Source organism: Homalodisca vitripennis, chromosome 6 (genome assembly GCF_021130785.1).
Source record: "Homalodisca vitripennis isolate AUS2020 chromosome 6, UT_GWSS_2.1, whole genome shotgun sequence".
In the NCBI taxonomy this organism is placed as follows: domain Eukaryota; kingdom Metazoa; phylum Arthropoda; class Insecta; order Hemiptera; family Cicadellidae; genus Homalodisca; species Homalodisca vitripennis.
In genome coordinates this window covers 73,950,004-73,969,291 of record NC_060212.1, presented here as the reverse complement: position 1 = coordinate 73,969,291, position 19,288 = coordinate 73,950,004, and the positions used below count along the sequence as shown (strand labels likewise).

The 19,288-nt window shown below is 35.7% G+C and overlaps 1 protein-coding gene across 2 annotated transcripts in view; it reads right to left on the bottom strand.

Annotated features, from left to right (window-relative positions):
• Positions 1 to 742: 742 nt before the first annotated feature.
• The window catches only part of LOC124364459, a 28,744-nt gene continuing 10,198 nt past the window's right edge, over positions 743 to 19,288 (bottom strand). For both annotated transcript variants that reach the window (XM_046819960.1, XM_046819961.1), the window contains exons 2-5: positions 6,212 to 6,310; positions 4,424 to 4,618; positions 3,195 to 3,400; positions 743 to 1,067 (exon numbers count right to left, since the gene is read on the bottom strand). In XM_046819960.1, coding sequence (XP_046675916.1) covers positions 909 to 1,067; positions 3,195 to 3,400; positions 4,424 to 4,618; positions 6,212 to 6,305 — 654 coding nt within the window. In that variant the 5' untranslated portion in view covers positions 6,306 to 6,310 and the 3' untranslated portion in view covers positions 743 to 908. The remainder of the gene's footprint in view (positions 1,068 to 3,194; positions 3,401 to 4,423; positions 4,619 to 6,211; positions 6,311 to 19,288) is intronic.

Sequence of the window (19,288 nt, the reverse complement as noted above, 5' to 3'; positions counted from 1 at the left end):
TCAATATGGAACTAGGGGCCAGGACAACTTCCGTATTCAACAGCACAGAACTGCCATGTTCGAACATTTACCACCCGAGGTTGGTGTTAAGTTGATAAATAAGCTCCTTGATGAGATAAAAAATTTAAATGATCCTACAAAATTCAAAGCTCCATTGAGAAACCTATTGGTGTCGAGGGTGTTCTACTCTGTTGAAGAGTTTATGATGAGCCACTGGGATCAAATTTGAAATTAATTAAAATTAATTGATCAAGTCCTTTAGTTCGGTTCTAAATTTTAAACAGCATAGCTGAAAACTTTTTAATAAGTGAAATGATGTATATTTAAATTTATTTAAACAGTTCAATTTTATTTTACTACATGCATATTGACGATTGTATACAATTTTCTTAAATTGTGAACACAATAAAGATTTATTATTGTTATTATGTGAAAAATTGTCACCATTTTACTACCTTCTTATTTTGACCTCCACCAGAATTCCCTCAGTTGACAATTGATTTATTTCTCCAGGAAAATTTCTGTTTGAATTTCATGAAAACCATGTTTTTATCTGTGCCAATCTAAATTGGCACTCACCTCCCAATCTAGATATTGTAAATTACTAACAGGGGCTGATTTCAGTACTCATGTACATTTTTTAAGCCCTCATCGCTTTTTTGATACTGTATACTCATGATGGTTAATCTAAAGCACTAATATGGATCTGCATTTAGAACACAGGATTTAATTAAACTCTAGCTTAATTTGTACTTTTTTTATTTTACAATTAAATAAGAATTTTATTACAAAATAAAATTAAGTTCACAGTGGGAATTTTCATCGATATAATCTAAATATAATAACAATATATTAAGTGGGTGGGGAGGGAATATTCACAAGAGGAGAGAGGGACAGGTGGGGTGGGTTTAGAGACGGATGCCGGGGTTACGTGAGCGGACAAAGTTGAGAAGCTCGTCACTGTCCTCACAGACGAAAGGCTTAAGATGGTGACAGGCGACATCGTGCCACTTGACTCCGTCCTGATAGAAGTTGTTCAAGATGGCCAAGCAGGACTCGTCATTACCCTGTAACCAACAGTGAAAAGGTTATAGAAGGAGCTTGTGCAGGTTGGATTGTACAGTTGACTTCAAAAGAGGAATACTAGATGTATGAGCAGAAATGTTGTGTGGTAATCGTAGTAGTGTGCAGTGATTTTTTGAGTGGTTTTTTTAACTTGCATGTATATATAAAAAAAAACTGAAAGACAAATATGGAGTTTGAGGTACATCTAGTTCCATGAGAAATACTTACAAGAAAAGTAAACACACTTCTCTCCCACCGTAAAATTTAAAAAAAATCAGTATCCCTAAAACATCTAAAATTAAAGGGGATTCAAAGTGAAACTTATTGGTGAAAACAAAAATTTAATGTTTACTCCTGGTTTACTAATTAATAGTGTTACTAAATTACTGTATTTATCCCTTTTACATTTTTATAAATAAAGATAGAAGTTTTTATTAGTAACAAAATAGCTTAATATTTTAAGAACTAGTTATCTGATAAAATGTTTGTTTCACCAGAAAGTTTGTCTTTAAATCCCCTTTATTTTGAAATGTTCAATGGGGTACTTTGCTATTGAATTGTTCAAGTTTGGGGTGGGGTTTACATAGGTATAAAGTTAATTTTATACCACGAGTAATTTATATTTTTCTACTACAGAGAAATAATTATGATTTGTAGGCTTGGAAACTACACTGAAACACAGAGTGTCTAGAATAATTAGTTATGGATGTCCAGACCATCAATGTGTTTAGCAGGCTGCTTGCATGACATGATTTCTTACCTTTCATCCATACAAGAAGCACCCACACCACCTGTTTTTGCTCAACCCTGAAAAGCCTATAGTATTCAAATGTTTGTTTGTCTTCATTTTATGACGACAACAACAAAAAATGTCTTTATGTCTTTATTTTTTATATTATGGGCTGTCATGATGGAAGTAATTTGAGCAATCAGAAGAGATGTCTTTATTCAGTGATAATCACAGAACTTTTGACAAAAAAAGGCATTTGGTTTCAGTATGGAAGGGAAAGATAATTATTACATGTACATTTATATCAGGCATTTTGTTTTGACATTTACATCTCGTAATCCATGGATTATTTCAAATCAATCTCAACTGTTTCTTAACAAGAATAGTCTGCTAGTGGGAGGTATATGAAATTTATGGCTTAAAAGGTAAATACTTTGTAAAGAGAGAATTGTAACGTGAAAAAATACAATACCTCATACTAGTCAGTGTCAAAAGACACTGTTATATGGTTGAACTTTATTTTTGTGGAATAGTTTAAAGGATTGTATTGTTATAATGGATATTTACTATCTCAATTTGTAATGGTTTCCGAAACTGAGATAATTTTGCAAATAACTGCAATTAGAATAAGTAATTAAATCACTTGTTTAGGTTTGGTACGTTTCTTTAGAATTTTGTAGCGAAGGGAGGGATAACAGAGATTACAATCCTTTCAATGACCCCAAGAGATTTTACATGATCATTCTCAAATATAATCAGAAAAAAATGCATTAGGAAAAGATTCATTTATTCTATGTATCAACAAACACCACTGCGTGATAACTCTATATTCCTCTTAAACTACAGCGCAGGCTATAAGGCTGTGACTATCAAACTTTTAATAGGTCACAGGTTCAATTACTGTGGAGGTAAAATAGATCGCCGCACTTGAATTTGCCAAAATGGGGTTTGAATGGATTTGGACAGTTTTCCAGTTTAGATTGGAGTGGAAAATTCCTAAAAGTTGCCAACTATCTAATTTAAGCTTGACATAACTTGTAGTTCATGAGTTCTTGATGGGATTGTCCATGTCCACATCTAAAAACCCCTTTCAAACTTACTTTGAAAATTCTGGCTTCAGAAATCTTCATCTAAAATGTACATTGTAAGAAAATTGGTCAGAAACAATTCTAGATTATATTGCTGAGACGTGACAAATTTCGAACATCATAACTACAGTAAAACATGTCTCATCTTAGAAAAATTGCACATTTTTAGTAGTAATAGCTTTTTAAGTCTAATAGCGAAGTATGCACAACTACAAAATGTGGAATACTGTCTTATTTGACCTGTCGTTTAGCCTTAGCGTAAGAAGGCCAGGTTTGGATGTACACCACATTAATTTTCTGCAGGTACTGACCTGAGGTGCCTCCCGGTTGTCAGGCTGAGCCTGTCCGTAGCCGCCGGTGGCGCTCCAGTCTCCAGTGTTGCGCTGAGAGGTGGGGCCGATCTTAGCACCAGACCCGGACCAGAACCAGCCGTTCACGTTAGGGGGCTGCAGATCTGGTCTGTCGCACCCGGCGAAGTTACACTTGCGACCGGATGTCCAGATGTATCTCACATTATCTGTAGAAACAAACATTTTATATATAATTAAGCTAGCAATCTCTTCTTGAAAGATTGAAATGCTGCATGTCTCCAATAGTTAATTTTTATTTTAGTTTATGTTCGCTACGTTCAAGGTATGTGCAATCCTTTTATTCGTTGTTTGAAGTTTATTTTGACGATGGAAGGATTGTGAAGGAAACAGGATTTTTCCGGAGATTTGCCATCGTTCAGTGAAACAAAAAATCAGAAACACTACGTTTCGAGATCTGCAATCTGATCTCTTCTTCAGGTAAATAACTAAACTAACACATAATTGCAGGTCCAGATAATTACGTGTTAGGTTAGTTATTTACCTGAAGAAGAGATCAGATTCCAGATCTCGAAACGTACCGTAGTGTTACTGATTTTTTGTTTCACTGAACGATGGATAATCTCCGGAAAAATCCTGTCTCCATCACTTTTATTCGTGTTGTATTTCAACTCATACAATAAAGTTTCTACCATTAATTTAGTTAAAAAAACTAATAAATAAAAAATGAGCAATTTTTTTAACTTTAAAGACTAAATTAGAAGTTATAAACTTACATAGATCAACAACTAGTTCCTTTTTGTATTCAAACTTAATAGTTCGATACCGTACCTAATGTTTTCAAGATTAAAACTAGACCAATTATTTATGGTACGGTATTTGTCTATTTTGTAAGCAAGGTCTCAACGTACCAACATAATCACATACAAAGAAGAATGAAAGTATTCAAGGCTAAGATACCGTTATTAGGAAGTATACATTTTTAAGTGTATGGCTAAGAAGAATATAACATAATACAATTAACTGTGTTATTTTCATCTTTCCTTTCTGGTAAGCAATTAAAGGGAAACTGGTATATGTAATCAAACGTATAAAATTAAAATAATGCCTCGGGGCGTGCAAATAATTCAGACTTGCTGCAACACATAGGCCCATGGCAATTTTTATCTGAGTAAGAGATACATTTTGCTGAGGCTACAACTTTGGTCTGTAAATCACGGGAAACTACTTACTTCGGACTATCCTCTGCTTGACGAACTCGTTCTCCTGAGGGGTTTCCAGGCTGACAGCGTCCATGCAATGTCTGCGGCAGATGTTGCGGGAGTCCAGCCAGTCAACCTCCAGGTTACGAGTAGGTCCGTGCTCCCAGCTGAAGAAGTAGGAGTGTGCCACACCTCGAGCATCTCTGTATGTCGCGTGCCTTACTCCTGCACAGCAATCATTACTCTGTTATTGACTGTAAATGTTTTATATAAGGTCTATCTCTTTTTAGGAGGAGCTTATCAAACAGAATAAGGGGGAGAGTCGATACAGTACAAGGTCGATAGTACTGATAAAAAGCGCTTCACTAACAGACAGGGTTTGAACCTGAGCTATCTCTAACTCAGACTCAAAGTCCAACGTCTTAGACCGCTCGGCCATCGGCACTCCCAATTGTGTCCAGGCTGGCAATCAAAGACGTTTATCTTCGTCTCCTCGACAATTCGTTACCTCAGAATGCTTTTAGGATATTATAAAAAGCATTAAAAGTATTTTGTGCACTTGACCTCATTTGAAGGAATGTGGCTTCTTAGATCAGTTATGCTAGTAACGTCCAATGATATCTTCCAATAGTATCGTCCAATAGTAGCTAAAACGGTACTGTCAACGTGTTCAAGTGTAGGCTAAGGACTTTTTGATTTTGTCGTTCGAGGAAAAGATAAAGGTAAATAATTAAAACCAATAACTAAACTACTAGAAGGAACGCACGATCAGTGGTTACCGAGTTCCTAGAATGTAGTCACTGACTTAAATTCTAAATTATAAAATACCCCAAACCACAGTACTTAAAAGTGTTAATGTAAACATTTCTGTAAATAGAAACTATTCGTCAGACATGTAAATTTGGCCATTTAGTCCTTGAAGGACTCGAGACAGGACAAAATACTTTCAATGCGTGCTTTGCATATATGATCCTTCTTTGAATACTGTGAACAAAATTTAAATTCAAGGTCTATGACGTTTACTGTACTTGAACCCCTAACAAAGACGGTAACCTTTTTCATTGTTGTCCAGTAGACGTTAGAACTATGTGATGGTTTTACTAAAATTGCTTAGGAGTTAATGAACCTAACCTAACCATCCTGGCGGGTTCTTTCAAATTAGAAAAAACCAGAATATGTCAACTCGATAAGACTTGTTTCACATTGAGGAAGTAATGGAAATTAAATTTATTTCAAAATTTATTAGCACAATAAATTATATCTAACACATAATATACAGTAATAAGCCGTATTTTAAAGACTTGTTTAAATTTTCTTCAGTAACTGTTTAAAAGAGTTCGATATAGCAAACTGAATTTGTTGGTATGCTCCATCAGTACTATCCTTGGTAAGAACAACTGAATCGATTGGTTTGGTACAAAAGTTGCTACAATAGATTGAACCTCTTTCGAGTCAAATGAAGTTTACAATGGAGATCTTCTGTGGGACATGCGTCAGTGAGTTTGTTCAGAAACAAACTAAAAGTGGCAGAAGGAAATCATTCAAATTTTAGAAAGTGGTGAACTTAGACCATGTACTAATTACTGATAGACAAACTGTTGATTAATGGAAAAGACATTTTTTAGATACTTCCACATACAATTTTTTTTTAATAAATTTTATGTGGAAGTATCTAAAAATGTCTTTTCCATAACACCTACCTACTTCCACCAAGGATACAAAGCAGAAAATGAAAAACTGTTGATTATTCTACTTCATGTATATATATGTGTACATGTGTATATATATGTGTATAGTTTTGATGTGTCAAAAACTTACTGTTGGCACAACTGCGGGGGTCTGGCAGAGCAAGCCTCCTCTGCGCCACCACCATCACAGCTCCCAGAACCAATAACGCCAGTGACCTTAACATTTTATCTGAAAAAGATAAAAGTTCGAATAAAGTAAAATATATTGAAAACGGAAAATAGGTTAATAGTTAAGAACAAATTAATTACAAACAAAACTATACCAGTATTTATTTAATTTATATAGCTATATCGTTTTACATACGAGAGGATATTCAAAATAATGTTAGAGCAAAAGGCGTTTGTGCTTTGAATCGTACTTTGAAAGAATAAAGCTTGTTGGTGAGATAGATTTGCTATCAGAAAGTTCAGATCTTTTCTATTAAGTAACGAACCAAAGTATTCAGTGGTATAATTCTAAGAAAAAGGCTCGAATCTGCTCATTTTTCTATTTGGGTAACAAATTCAGTGAATCATCCTACTGAAGTAAAACTATACTGAATGAAACCTAAGTGTAAAAGTACGTCGTGACTCAATAGAAGTCGTTGAAATCTGAAGATAGACTATCTGGACGGGTTGCATTATATCGGAGAAACCCTGGTTCCTTGGTAAACCCTTATGATAGAGCTTTGTTTCAGAGAAATGAAAGGTCCAGCTCGAGATTAATGCGCCGACAACAAAAGAAAGCGGGTGAGGAGAGGAAAGCGAGGCGATTGAATGACTATCAAGGAATTAAGTGCGGTAACCCAGATCCGGACACCGGACACCTGCCTGAGGTCACGGGCGAGGCCGGTGCAGGCAGACGCGTACACAGCGACAGACAGTCTAGAGCTGATGTCAGAGGGAAGATTGGGGCACATTAGACACTTCTTAGACACGTCTCCTAATGCAGTAAACTCACAATGTAGGCTAGTATGTTTCAGTGTTTCACATAAAGCACTGCTGGCATTATGGATTATTAAGATAGACGATTCAAACTCAATAGCTTGTTTGTATGTGTCAGAGAAACAAACTGGTGTGTCTGACGGGATCTGCTATAAAACCTGAACTAAACCGAGCTATACATTATTTGGCACAAATAGTTATTTGGGCATTACTTCAAGGAAGCACCATTGCTGCGATTACCAGTGTAGGTTTATGACTCCTTATTAAATGGCCGTTTACGAGAACACAAAACTCAAAGACAATAGTGCTGACATTACTTCTGCAAAATTGTTCGTAAACTGGTGGTAGTCCAAAAAGGCATTAAAGAAACAGACAGGGGAGGTTTCTGCAATTCTGTTGTCAGACATTGCTGCAGAAGCTTCAATTTGTACTACTCCTACAATAATATTTATGGGGCAAAGAAGAAGGAAGAAGTAAGCACCATTTGTGTTTTTCAGCGTAACAAAGATTCATCTCATCAGCTAAGAGACAACGTTCCTAGAAAGATGCCTTACTCCGGGAAAGGTAGGGTGGTAAAGTGAGCAATAAGGAAGTTGTTGTACAGTAGTTGTACAATATCTGTCCGGGGGCTAATAATTATACTGCAACTGATAGTCATCTAGCCCTCCAACTGTTGTTCATCAAAATTTTGATAAACACAACCCAATTATGATTGTTGTTCATCAAAAGTTTGATGAACAAACATTCCCTTGCATAATCACTCATTACAGTATATTCCGGCAACGTATCGATTCGATTCATGCACCATTGGATTCGGGAAAAAAAGCCTAAGGAATACTATAGTTTTATTCCTCTTTGTATTGTAGTTGCAATGTACCAAGTTCGTAGTTTGGAACGTAAAAGATGTGACCGCCATGTTGTCGATGCCGTCTGAGTTGTTGATGTGACGAGTCGTGTTTATTAGTAAGTTTTAGTAGGTTTATTTGTGTTTTAGTGTTGTGTTTAGTGTGTGGTGAATTGTTAAATATTGCAGTAGTGCAAATAAATATATTTTAGAATAAACAAATTTTTCGAAAATTTTTCGCAAAAGTTTTGAGTAATGACAAAATGAAACTTTTTTTCGACTCTTCAAAAAAGAGTTATGGAATTTATTTTACTACTGCTGTATAGTTTACTTCATTCTGAGTAATAAAATATGCAATATAACATGTATTGAAGTAAAACTGTATTAGTAAAACTTTTATTAGCAAACTCTTACATATACACCCTATTTTCACAATTTATGCGCATCGCTGCTTTTTGTTATATAGTGTTATTATAGTTTCATAAATTTGTAAAATGCTTATGTGTTTCTGAAACTAGAATAAATTTGACATAAAAATGGATATCTCACTTTTATAGTTTTCTTACTATAACTTGGTTTGCTAGGTATGGTCCCCCCCAAATTAAAAAATAAAAAATGTAAATTTTGAATTTCATGGAAAAAAATTTTTAGTCAACATTTTTTTAAGGCCAAATTTAAATACTAATATTATTATATGTTTAATTCTGAACACAAAAATATATACTTATATATATATTACTTTTAATTTATATTTTTAATACATTTTTTTAAAAACCCTTGCACGAGGCTCGAAAACATGCTGCCACTACAGGAAAAAATGACTGCCAGTTGGAGGGCTAGATCACAGGTAGAATTCTCTCTCAATTTCAACAACAGTAAACTGTACGGATGCTGAGTCAGAGGCTTTGTAATTGAGTTGAAACTGGTTTAATAGAGAGGTGAAATTGCCATCAAATTGTCATTTGACGACAAATTTGAGTGGTACGCAGCCTCAAAATTAGTCTCAGCAGTTTAAGACTGCAGTCAGATTATAAGATCGTGACCGAGTATTTTGTGTAGGCGTGAGGCAAGAGTAGTACCTCACTCAGATCATAATACGTAATCGATGCTCCCTGTAGAAGTGGATGCACAGTACACTATTCGCCTTTGTGGTGCAATACAGGAAGCGGTCGTAATGGGCCGCCAATATCCACAGAGTAATCAGATGAATAGCTCGCGAGCCGTGGTTAAACATTACAGAGAGGCATTACCGTTATGTCGCGAGAGTGAACCACCGGCAGATGTAAATTGCGCGGTTATTTCACTATGGGGCAATTCGGTTCATCAACCCGGAGACATTACGTGTAGCAAGTACGTCCACGGCTACTATGAGGCAATAGGTCACCTGACTGCAGTTGCAGGAGCAGCGTACAAGTTACGACGCGGCGTACCATCTTCTCGCACGAGCGTATCATTTCATCTTATCAGATGAAGCTGCGGAGCGTGTCTATTAGTGTTGCGACTACCCGTTACACGCCGTTGTTCCTGTTTTTCCACGCCACGAAGCCTGTAAATGGGATGCTCGGGGATTGAATAAGCTTCAAGGTTCGGTAGTTAACACGCAGGGTAGCGGCGTGTAATCAGTTTTGTCCGGCATTCACGTTCAACCGCCCCTTTGGTCTACCCCAGTTTCTGTATTATGTCTTCAAATACTTATTCGTGCCTGCAGCTTGCTTTGTTTTCAGAGAACGTATCAAATAAGTTAAAATAAACATCTCAGTATCCTAACGAATACAGTGAACATTTTAGGTGATTGAATGTTGCGATAAATGTAATTTTATGATAAACACAATCAGAATAGCTAACCTTAAAATAGAAAAAAAAAATGGAATAGTGGAATTTTTACAGATCTAATAGAAACTCAGCTCTATAGAGAGCTGGAAAATGTATCGGTATTGGTTCATGAACATAAGGTTCGGTTGTTAACACGCAGGGTAGCGGCGTGTAATCAGTTTTGTCCGGAATTCACGTTCAATCCGCCCCTTTGGTCTACCCCAGTTTCTGTATTATGTCTTCAAATACTTATTCGTGCCTGCGGTTTGCTTTGTTTTCAGATAACGTATCAAATACGAGTACGTTAAAATAAACATCTCAGTATCCTAACGAATACACACTAGTTTTTACTTGAGTTACAGTTTTCGCAAAGTGATTAAATGTTTCGATAAATGTAATTTTATGATAAACACAATCGGAATAGCAAAACTTAAAATATAAAATAAATATTGGAATAGTGGAATTTTCACAGATCTAATAGGAACTTAACTCTACAGAGAGCTGGAGAAAGTATCGGGATTGGTTCATGAACATTTTATGCATATTAGAAGAAAAATGAAAACACGTACACAAGTATTTATTCATGTGATCGCCAATTCTCGATCTTTTCTGATATGCAGTCTTCACTAAGTCAAGGAAATTTTAAGCGTTAAGTTATGACTATTTGATTGTTGCATCTCGGTGTGAAACGAAAATAATTGTTTGAAAATTACGTCTCACATTCCTTATGAAATGTTGATTAGCAGTACTGATGTTGATTTCATCCCTCTAGTTTGAAAGGATAAAAACATTTTTTTTTCTAAAGAAATTGACTAGGTTGTCAATGCTACTAAATAGTATAAACCATTTAAGATCGTTAATTGATAGTACGGGAGCTAGCAACGTTTCTAAAACAAGAATTTTAGGTCAGCTGAAATTTTGATATGCTGCCTTTCTTGCTCTTTCGGTTGGAGTCCGGGCTCTCTGGCTGGCGGTAGTGGTTGCGTTTATTAATGCGCATCTTACCTTCACAGGTAAAAATCCTGGAGTTTAAAAGAATTTTTTTATGCATAATTTAAAATTGTTTCCCTTTAGATAGATCTACCAGACATTAATTTTGTATTGCCAGACATTTTTACTGTTGTTAATTATGTGCCATACGCGAATTTTTTTTATTAAATAAAAAATTCAAAGTATTTTTGAATGTCTGTAATTTTTATATTATGTTATTTAAACATAAAATAATCTAAAATTAATTTGCCAGACGTTAATTCGATTGGTAAATATTAAATATAAATAAAAACTTAATGAACAGTATTGCGGTATGATACTTGTGGTTGGAGAGAGATAGTTTGGAGTGCAAGAGAGACAGAAAGCGACGGCATTTAATTTAATGGCATTTAATAAAAAAAAAAATCGCGTATGGCACATAATTAACAACAGTAAAAATGTCTGGCAATACAAAATTAATGTCTGGTAGATCTATCTAAAGGGAAAAATTTTAAATTACGCATAAAAAAATTCTTTTAAACTCCAGGATTTTTACCTGTGAAGGTAAGATGCGCATTAATAAACGCAACCACTACCGCCAGCCAAATAGCCCGGACTCCAACCAAAAGAGCAAGAAAGACAGCATATCAAAATTTCAGCTGACCTGAAATTCTCTCTCGAAAACGTTGCTAGCTCCTATACTATGAGGTGGTATCAATAAAATAATAGCTGTAAGTCTTTTGACTGTTCGTTAATTTGACGTACTTAAAATTTAGTGAAGTTATTACTCGTACTCATTAGTAAACTGGTCCATTCTAATACAAACATTGTACACTTGCATTCATTGAAAAGAAATGTAAATGGTTAAATATAAAATGTAGGTGATGTATGATAATATAAGTGCACGTGTTTACTGTACTTAATATGAACAGTAAAATTGTTGCTACTAGCATGTAAAACATTCATGGTCACAGTGGTACTTCTTTTTGATAAAACAGTTTTTCTTCGATGTTACAGTTATAGTCTTGATTAAAGGTTTACGTTTTAGTGATTTTGTTGGAATAATAATAAACTAATCATACGCGAAGGAAACAGGTCTTTTTCCTGACATTTGCCACCGTTAAAAATCAATAACACTACGTTTCGAGATCTGCACTCTTATCTCTTCTTCAGGTAAATAACTACCCTAACACACAATTACAAACTAGGTTGAAGTAAACAAATCATACCAGAGCGTTGTGACACGCTCATACATGTTAATAATCACACGTGTTTAGTTAATAGGGAAGAAAGGACAAATCAAACCATTGGGTGGTAGCGTTGTGTACCGTTTTAGCTCTCGATTTTACCATTATTTCCATGAAACAAAACATAACTTCAACTCAACTGGATTGAGGTGTTATCAGTGATTCGTAGAACCTAATGTGAAAGCGAGCCAAGTTTCAGCTGGAACCTTTGAGGTTAGAATGTTGTTACTCTCGCCTACTCGTACGTGTAGCGGAGTTACGACCTCTGTCCGAACAGGTCATCGATTAGCATCTGACATGATCGATCTAGCGATCAGCTGACAATCTAGGACTTTCTCCAGAGCCGCCCTCCAGCCGGAGAAACCGTACAAGAACCGCTGCATTGTCACGCTGCCGGAACCGTCACGAAGTAATCACCCTTACACAACCTCTCAGATCATACTGGCACGGAAACTGTTTAACTTATGCAACTGACGGTACTAATGGTGTTGATAGTAAACAGTACACCGGCTCGTGGCGATGTAGGCGAGATCTATTTGTGCAATGAGGGCGTTACGCAAAGCTAACGTAGTCCTCCACAGTTAACAGATTTTATCATCTCCAAAACTCACGAGTGCGTGATTGTGAATACGATGTTCACATGGACTTTAGGGCTACCCGGAAATGTATGAAGAACCACAAACAACAGGAAATTATTGGTTTGTTGCAGTGTGGAAGCATTTGTGATTGAGTGCTTGTTCACTAGACAGTATTGTAGAATTGTATTGATAGCAAGCATCTGTCAGCACACGAGATTGTAACACAAGATGTAGCTGTGAAACGAGAATCTTCTATATATTATTATATAGCAAGATTTTATTATATTTGAAGCGTTCGACAATGCAAAACAAATAATTGTGTTAAAGGTGAAAAAGGTGATTGTTTGGAAGTTAAAACCACATATTTGATAATTGACGCGATTGCTGAATGTATTTTATGTTTAGAGGAAACGGAAGTGAGAACCAATTCTACTGGGGAAAGAGAGGGTAATGAATAGCTTCTTACAGTTTTGTATACGGTCCGGAACTTCTTACCGACAGTTTTGGAATTTAGAGCTCAAAATTTTGACTAATTTAGTTAGGGAAAGCTGATTTATATTCAATTTTCTTTTTTAACCATTTATTATGTAAAGTTGTCATTAAGACTGGGCTATGAAATGATATTGAAAGAAACTTGGAAATAATATTTTTATTTTATTGAATGTAATAAATATGTTCAGCAGTCGAGAGCCAATTTGCATGTAAGCACACAACCTGGCTTTTGTCGTAACTGATAAAAGAATTTGTCCTAAGGAAATCGATCGCCGGCCGCGATAATTATAGCAGAGGTCATAACAGGAGGGTATCGAAACAAAAATATGAAACAATATGTATTTCTCATATCAAATATTGAGACACCCTACCTTGAAACACTTACAATCGACCGACTTGCAATCGACCGACTTTACATTCGACCGATTTACAATCGACCATTTAACACATAAATAATACTCATATCACTGTCAGTCAACTGAATAAGGAGATTGAAAGTTGCCACTTTCAAGTTCTGTATATGGTTAGCTGAAGTTGATTTAACATTTATTTGCGTGCCTTCGATTGGTTTTATGTGTGTCAAGGTAAGAAGGACATGATCTGAGAAAATTCGCTATACATTTGATAACCTCCACCAAAGAGCAGCTGACGATCAGTTTCTGTCTCATGGGAAATTTTGTATAGATAAAAAACAGGTTCCTGGACTAAAAAACGGAAAAACATTGTCTTTTAGTATGTTTTCTGGATCGTAATTACCGTTTCCTCCACTTTTATCACATGCGTTTTAAACTAAATTAATTCACTGAAACTTATATAAGTTGCCAAAAGAGCATACACAATTACTTGTCCACTCACAGAAATAATTTTATTATTTAATTTAGTTAATTCTTCAACTTTTTTAGAGAATCCTCATGCTTTTCTGAATACCAAGCCATCACAAATTTGAAACCAGACATAATATAATACAACCATGTTTAGAAAACGTATAAGCAAAAAATCAACCTAACAATTTGTAGGTACCCATATTCAACCATTTTAATTGAATGGATTTTTATTCATTTTAAGCAACTCCAAAATTCTAAATACCTTTTAAACTTTTAAGCTACACTTAAAAAACCCTTTTACGATTTTCCGATAATACTTCCATATATTCAGATTTTATTTAAATCTTCCATACACATTCTTTATTGGTATACGACACATTCATTGAACAATAACTAATTATATAAACTATTTAAATAATGGTGGTAAAATTATCTCGCGATGTATAATCTAAGTTACGGTATTCCTGCGTACCTTAATCGGAAATCATGGGCGTTGCATGTCTCGTCAATTTTTTAAATTATAATATTTATTCTGCATACAAAGTACGTTTGAAAGCACTGACTATTCAATTAGCACTAAGCACAATTATTGTTGCTGTTTATAGGGTAGCTAGAGAAGCAAAAAATTGAAAGAGAAATAAAATAGATTAATTTCTGTGGATTTTCCCAAACTGAAACTCAGAAATCTAAACAGTAATTTCAAAATAATAATATTTCTTCCCAAAAGTTAGCAACTCGGCGTGTCTCCTAACATGGTAGGAATAAAACCTGTGCCTCCACAAACTCTGTCTATGCATGGTCAGTGCTACCAACATTGTCCGAGAAATGCATGCTTGTTAGAGCTGTTTATATTTATACTCTCTACTGTATTTACGGATTTGTAAGTAATCGAGTTTACTAGGTCTAATATATCATTCTGACATGAAAAAAGACAAAAAAGAGATATTATACTAAAACAGTTTACTGTTTCGAGCAAGACAAATTGTATTGTGAAAGGTCTTTCTGATAACACAAGGTTTCAAATGAAACAAACTTATCAGTTACTGGTACTGCAGTCTTTTTGTTCACTTCCAAGAATTGTAAAGAATCCTGGTAGTTAAACATGTTTACAGGGTACTTAATGTCTGTTCAGCATTCTTAGCTAACTTTCGAAACAGCATTATCTCTCGGTAAAAGCCTATTGAGAAACAGCATAATGAAGAAAATTCCACGCTAACCACAATGCATGTGTCGTTAACACGGTTGTACGTTAGAGATAAAACTAATGCTTCTTGAGCAACTTATGCACGACTTGTGCAGGAAAACTGTGAGCAGCCAACAGATCCTTATTATAACAAAATAGCCGCCTTTGTAGTTCTTGCAGGTGCGTAATTATAAGGAGAGGATGAATGGGATAGAACCCCCCCCCTCCCAAGAGCCCTAAAAAAATAAAAATATGTTATTGTAACAGCTATCCAACAAATTTGAAACGCATCAATATTTTTTTAATTTTTTAAAATAAATTTAGATTTATTCTATAACCCCAGGTGTGACGTGCCCTTCTGCCAGATCAATCCCTCCCAAAACCAAGTTTTATCTACGACACTGAGTTTCTGAGTAGTAATATAGTACTGGGTTTTAGTCCTGAAATTTATGATTCAGTTAAGTCTGAATTTAACGAAATTGACGTCACATATTTATCTCGCATCTTTATTAGATATGTATATAAGCTAAAGTATAGAAAGCATAAAGGTTTCTCTGATGGAAGCAGTCTTTGAACCAAAGTATTGATAGAGTAAATAGAATAATTCTTGTCATGTTCAATAAACAATTAGCATTGTTGTATTAACTGATTAATTGATAGATATGGAACTGTTGTTCTGAAATTCGGTGGTCGCTGTTGTACTAATTGGAGCTATCTGAAGGGTTACTGCCTTCCCTCAGATCTCGCGGTGGCTTCGGTACAGTGATGACGACACTGTCCTGGATGCTGCTGCAGGATGTGAGTGGAGAGAAAGGATCTACAGAGGACTCACGGTTGCCGGTCGTGTCCTTCGTGACAACGTGTTCTGCTCGTGTGCCGTCTCTGAACACAATGCCACTAAAGCAGCGTACGGAACGACACCCTGGAGCAGCGTCCTGAGTCCTGACTCTACTTAATCTTCTGTGTCCTTCAGCTCCAGAACTTCGAAGGAGCATTACAACACATCTGAAGACTGGAAAGGATAGATTCCGGTATCTGTCCCTAAAGCTTTTTCCCTAGGACGTTACCGTATGGTTAAGTGAGTTCATTATGTTGGTTAGGTTTTAGATATTCGTGATCCTCCATAATCTTCATTCGTTACGTAATAGCATCCAGGGATGTTTTTCGTTGGTCGCCAAACTCGGTTGGGCATTTATACTAATAGTCGTATTTTCTGTTTTGTATTCTTGATGGAAGGGAGTAGGTTTTAATAGAAAAGACATTTTTCATTCTTTCACATTTAATTTAAATGTGGAAGAATAAAAGATGTCTTTTCTATTAAAATAATTTAGTCAAAGCCCGTTCAGAAACTAGAAATACTTTGTTTAATGATATGTACTATGTAAACAACCTTAAAGACGGTATTTTTGTTTGCATTTCTATTTCATTCGAGTTAAATTCGCAGAAACACTTTTTACGTTTAGGGAGCAAATAACGGAATGTAACTAACTGAGACACTTTAGTATATTTAGCGACAGATCATATTGTAGATTTATGTCATATATGTAAATTTCTTCTGTTCATATCCCCAATCTTCATAATAACTTTTGCTACAAACATGAAAGCAACTAAAAGTGGAAGGAAGAGTATACTCGGTAAAAAGACATTTACGCAGTTTTATAAGAAAATATTACAGCAAACGTTGTACTTCCAGCATTATTTTGGTGTGGAACATCACTTCAATACTGAATTTTAATTCGATATTAATGTTACGTTTTCAGTTATTAGAGTTAGAGAAATTGAGCCATCAATGTGTAGTTATGGAACACAAAATGATACGCTGGAAGCTATCCGGCAGAGAAGTCCTGCTAGAGCGTACGGGATAGTTAATGAGCGGGTGCTGTTAGTAGCTAGATGCTTGCTCAACAATAGAGTGACACAACTGCAGACTGGAAGGGCTGACGCAAGAGATGAGAAGATGAGATGGTCAAGGAGTCCCTCTCACGGAGCCCTATTAGTCCTGGATGCAGCCGCTCTAACAACAACTAAGGACAATTGTCTTTGATAGCATCAACATGGCAAGAAGCCCGAACTGTTTTATTTTGCAGGTATCGTAATAGATGGAAAATCCGCTAATTTAGTGAACAGTCATAGTCTCGAAATGTTAAATTTATAGAAAGTTCTCAAAATGTTAGAAATAAAAAGAAAACTTCAAGGATATTATTAAATGTTATTGTTTATTTTTTAAATATATAGTTCAATATAACTTACGTGCCGTTCTTAGTCTTAAATACGTCATGGCTGCTCAAAATGCAAGACGAATAACAAAACGTAGGGCGATCATCTGAGACATTATTTATTGACCAAATCCAAATAGTACCTATTAAATAGTGTACAGAGCTTTCTTTAAACTGAATGATTTATAAGTTCTTTTGTTTGATGATCTTTTAAATCACTTTATAGACGACAGATTTTTTCAATGTAAATACTTTTTTACAAGGAGCTGATTACGAGCCCTATATATAATTTCTCATTATGTGAAGGTAACTTTTTCAGGTAAAGAAAATTCAGACATAGATATCTCTAGGAGGTTAATAACTAGGAATAGCCAAAAGTTACCAGTCAATATGACTAATCTTAGTAAATAGTAATTAGTAAAAAATAATGAGTAATTCGATAGTGCCACGAGAGGTTCTTCGTCAGTGTGGAGTACTAGGCCTGGCCATCGGATCGCGTTGTTGGCAATAGATTTTTGAGGGAGAGTTCTGGGTGTGCCATTTTCTGTGGTACCAATGGTGTTAATATACACAACTTGTTGCAGTATTTAAAGATTATTAATTATGTATTCTAACTTAAACAAAATATAGCTATGGTGGTTGATTTAACGCGAATGTTGACTTTAGCTCCATTTCATCTTCCGCTTAACGCAGCGTCTAAAATATGACACTGTCACGGACTTGACTCCTGGAATTTGGTACCCACGTCCGTCTGTAGGGATTAAAAAAGTCGGCAACGAAGACGTTCAAAAACGAACTCTGCGTCTTATAGACATCAGAGGCACCTAGACTACAAAATGTTTGGTTTACTCTGCAGCTATTTAGTGTAATCTATATGAAAACGTATTCTCTTTTTGTCTCATTGTCTCTCAGGTGCAATGTTTCCATGTATGAAGTTTGCGACAATGTCAGATTTCAGACGCTGCCAACGCAACAAAAGATGGGATGGAACTCAAATCAACATTTGCATGTTCTAATTTCCTGTATTTCATGGACTAAAATAGAAAATAAGAGACCTGTGCTGCGGTCTTATTAAGTGGAATGTAAGAGAGAGCCGTTGCAGTATCTGGTGGATACTAGAGATAAAATATTCTCCTGTCACAGTGCAGCGCTTTCTCTAACCCAGAGTTAAATTTCAAACCCTTAGGCCGTGCAGTCACCCGGCTACAACTGGAGAGAACGCAACGAAAGTGACAGTAAATAATGTTTAATTAACTTTGCAGATTAAACTTAATAAGTAGAAGGTAATGTCGTCCTGTTTGGAAGCCCCAGGACAAGGACGTCACGCCGTGGTCTCCAACGAGACTGTGACATTTTAGCCAGAAGTTGCACTACTGCGTTTATTGTAGTCGCTGTAGCCGATGGAGGATGTGGCGAGCGCTCATGACCTACAACTGCTGACTTTCACAATCCCTAATTTATAGCCTTCCTCACCACTGCTTTCGTCGACCCTGCTCGATCTCGATTAAACGGGGTCTTATTGGATTGTGCTGGACCATTTCCAGTAATAATTGTCATACAGAATAAGGATACGGTAACAAAACGGATGATAACAAATATGTTTGCATGCGAAGCCCTTTATATCTTGGGTAGCTCATTCTTTAAAAAAAATGTCCAAAGGAATTTGTTTGATTCAATAACAGTGCGTTACTGATAGAGAAAAATATCTTTTAATATTGTAACGTAAATTAAATAAATGGTTGATAACATTTTGTACTCCAAACAGCGATAACACTTTATCGAAACAAAGTAAGAGATGTAGGCTACAAAATTCTATGGAAAAGTCTATAACATTAAGAGGGCGTAGTGGAATTCCTGTTACGTTTATTTGATCCATGGAACTGAGATAAGGATCTCGTCAAACAGATTGAAGATTAGGTACCGTGCAGATTTTATTGATAAGCAGTGCACACAACAGGGAATTGAATTCCTCGTACTTCTGACCTAACGTCTAACCAGCATAAGTTGACAATCGACCCTACTGTTCTGCATTAACTGCACTTCTCTGTCTGGTATTTT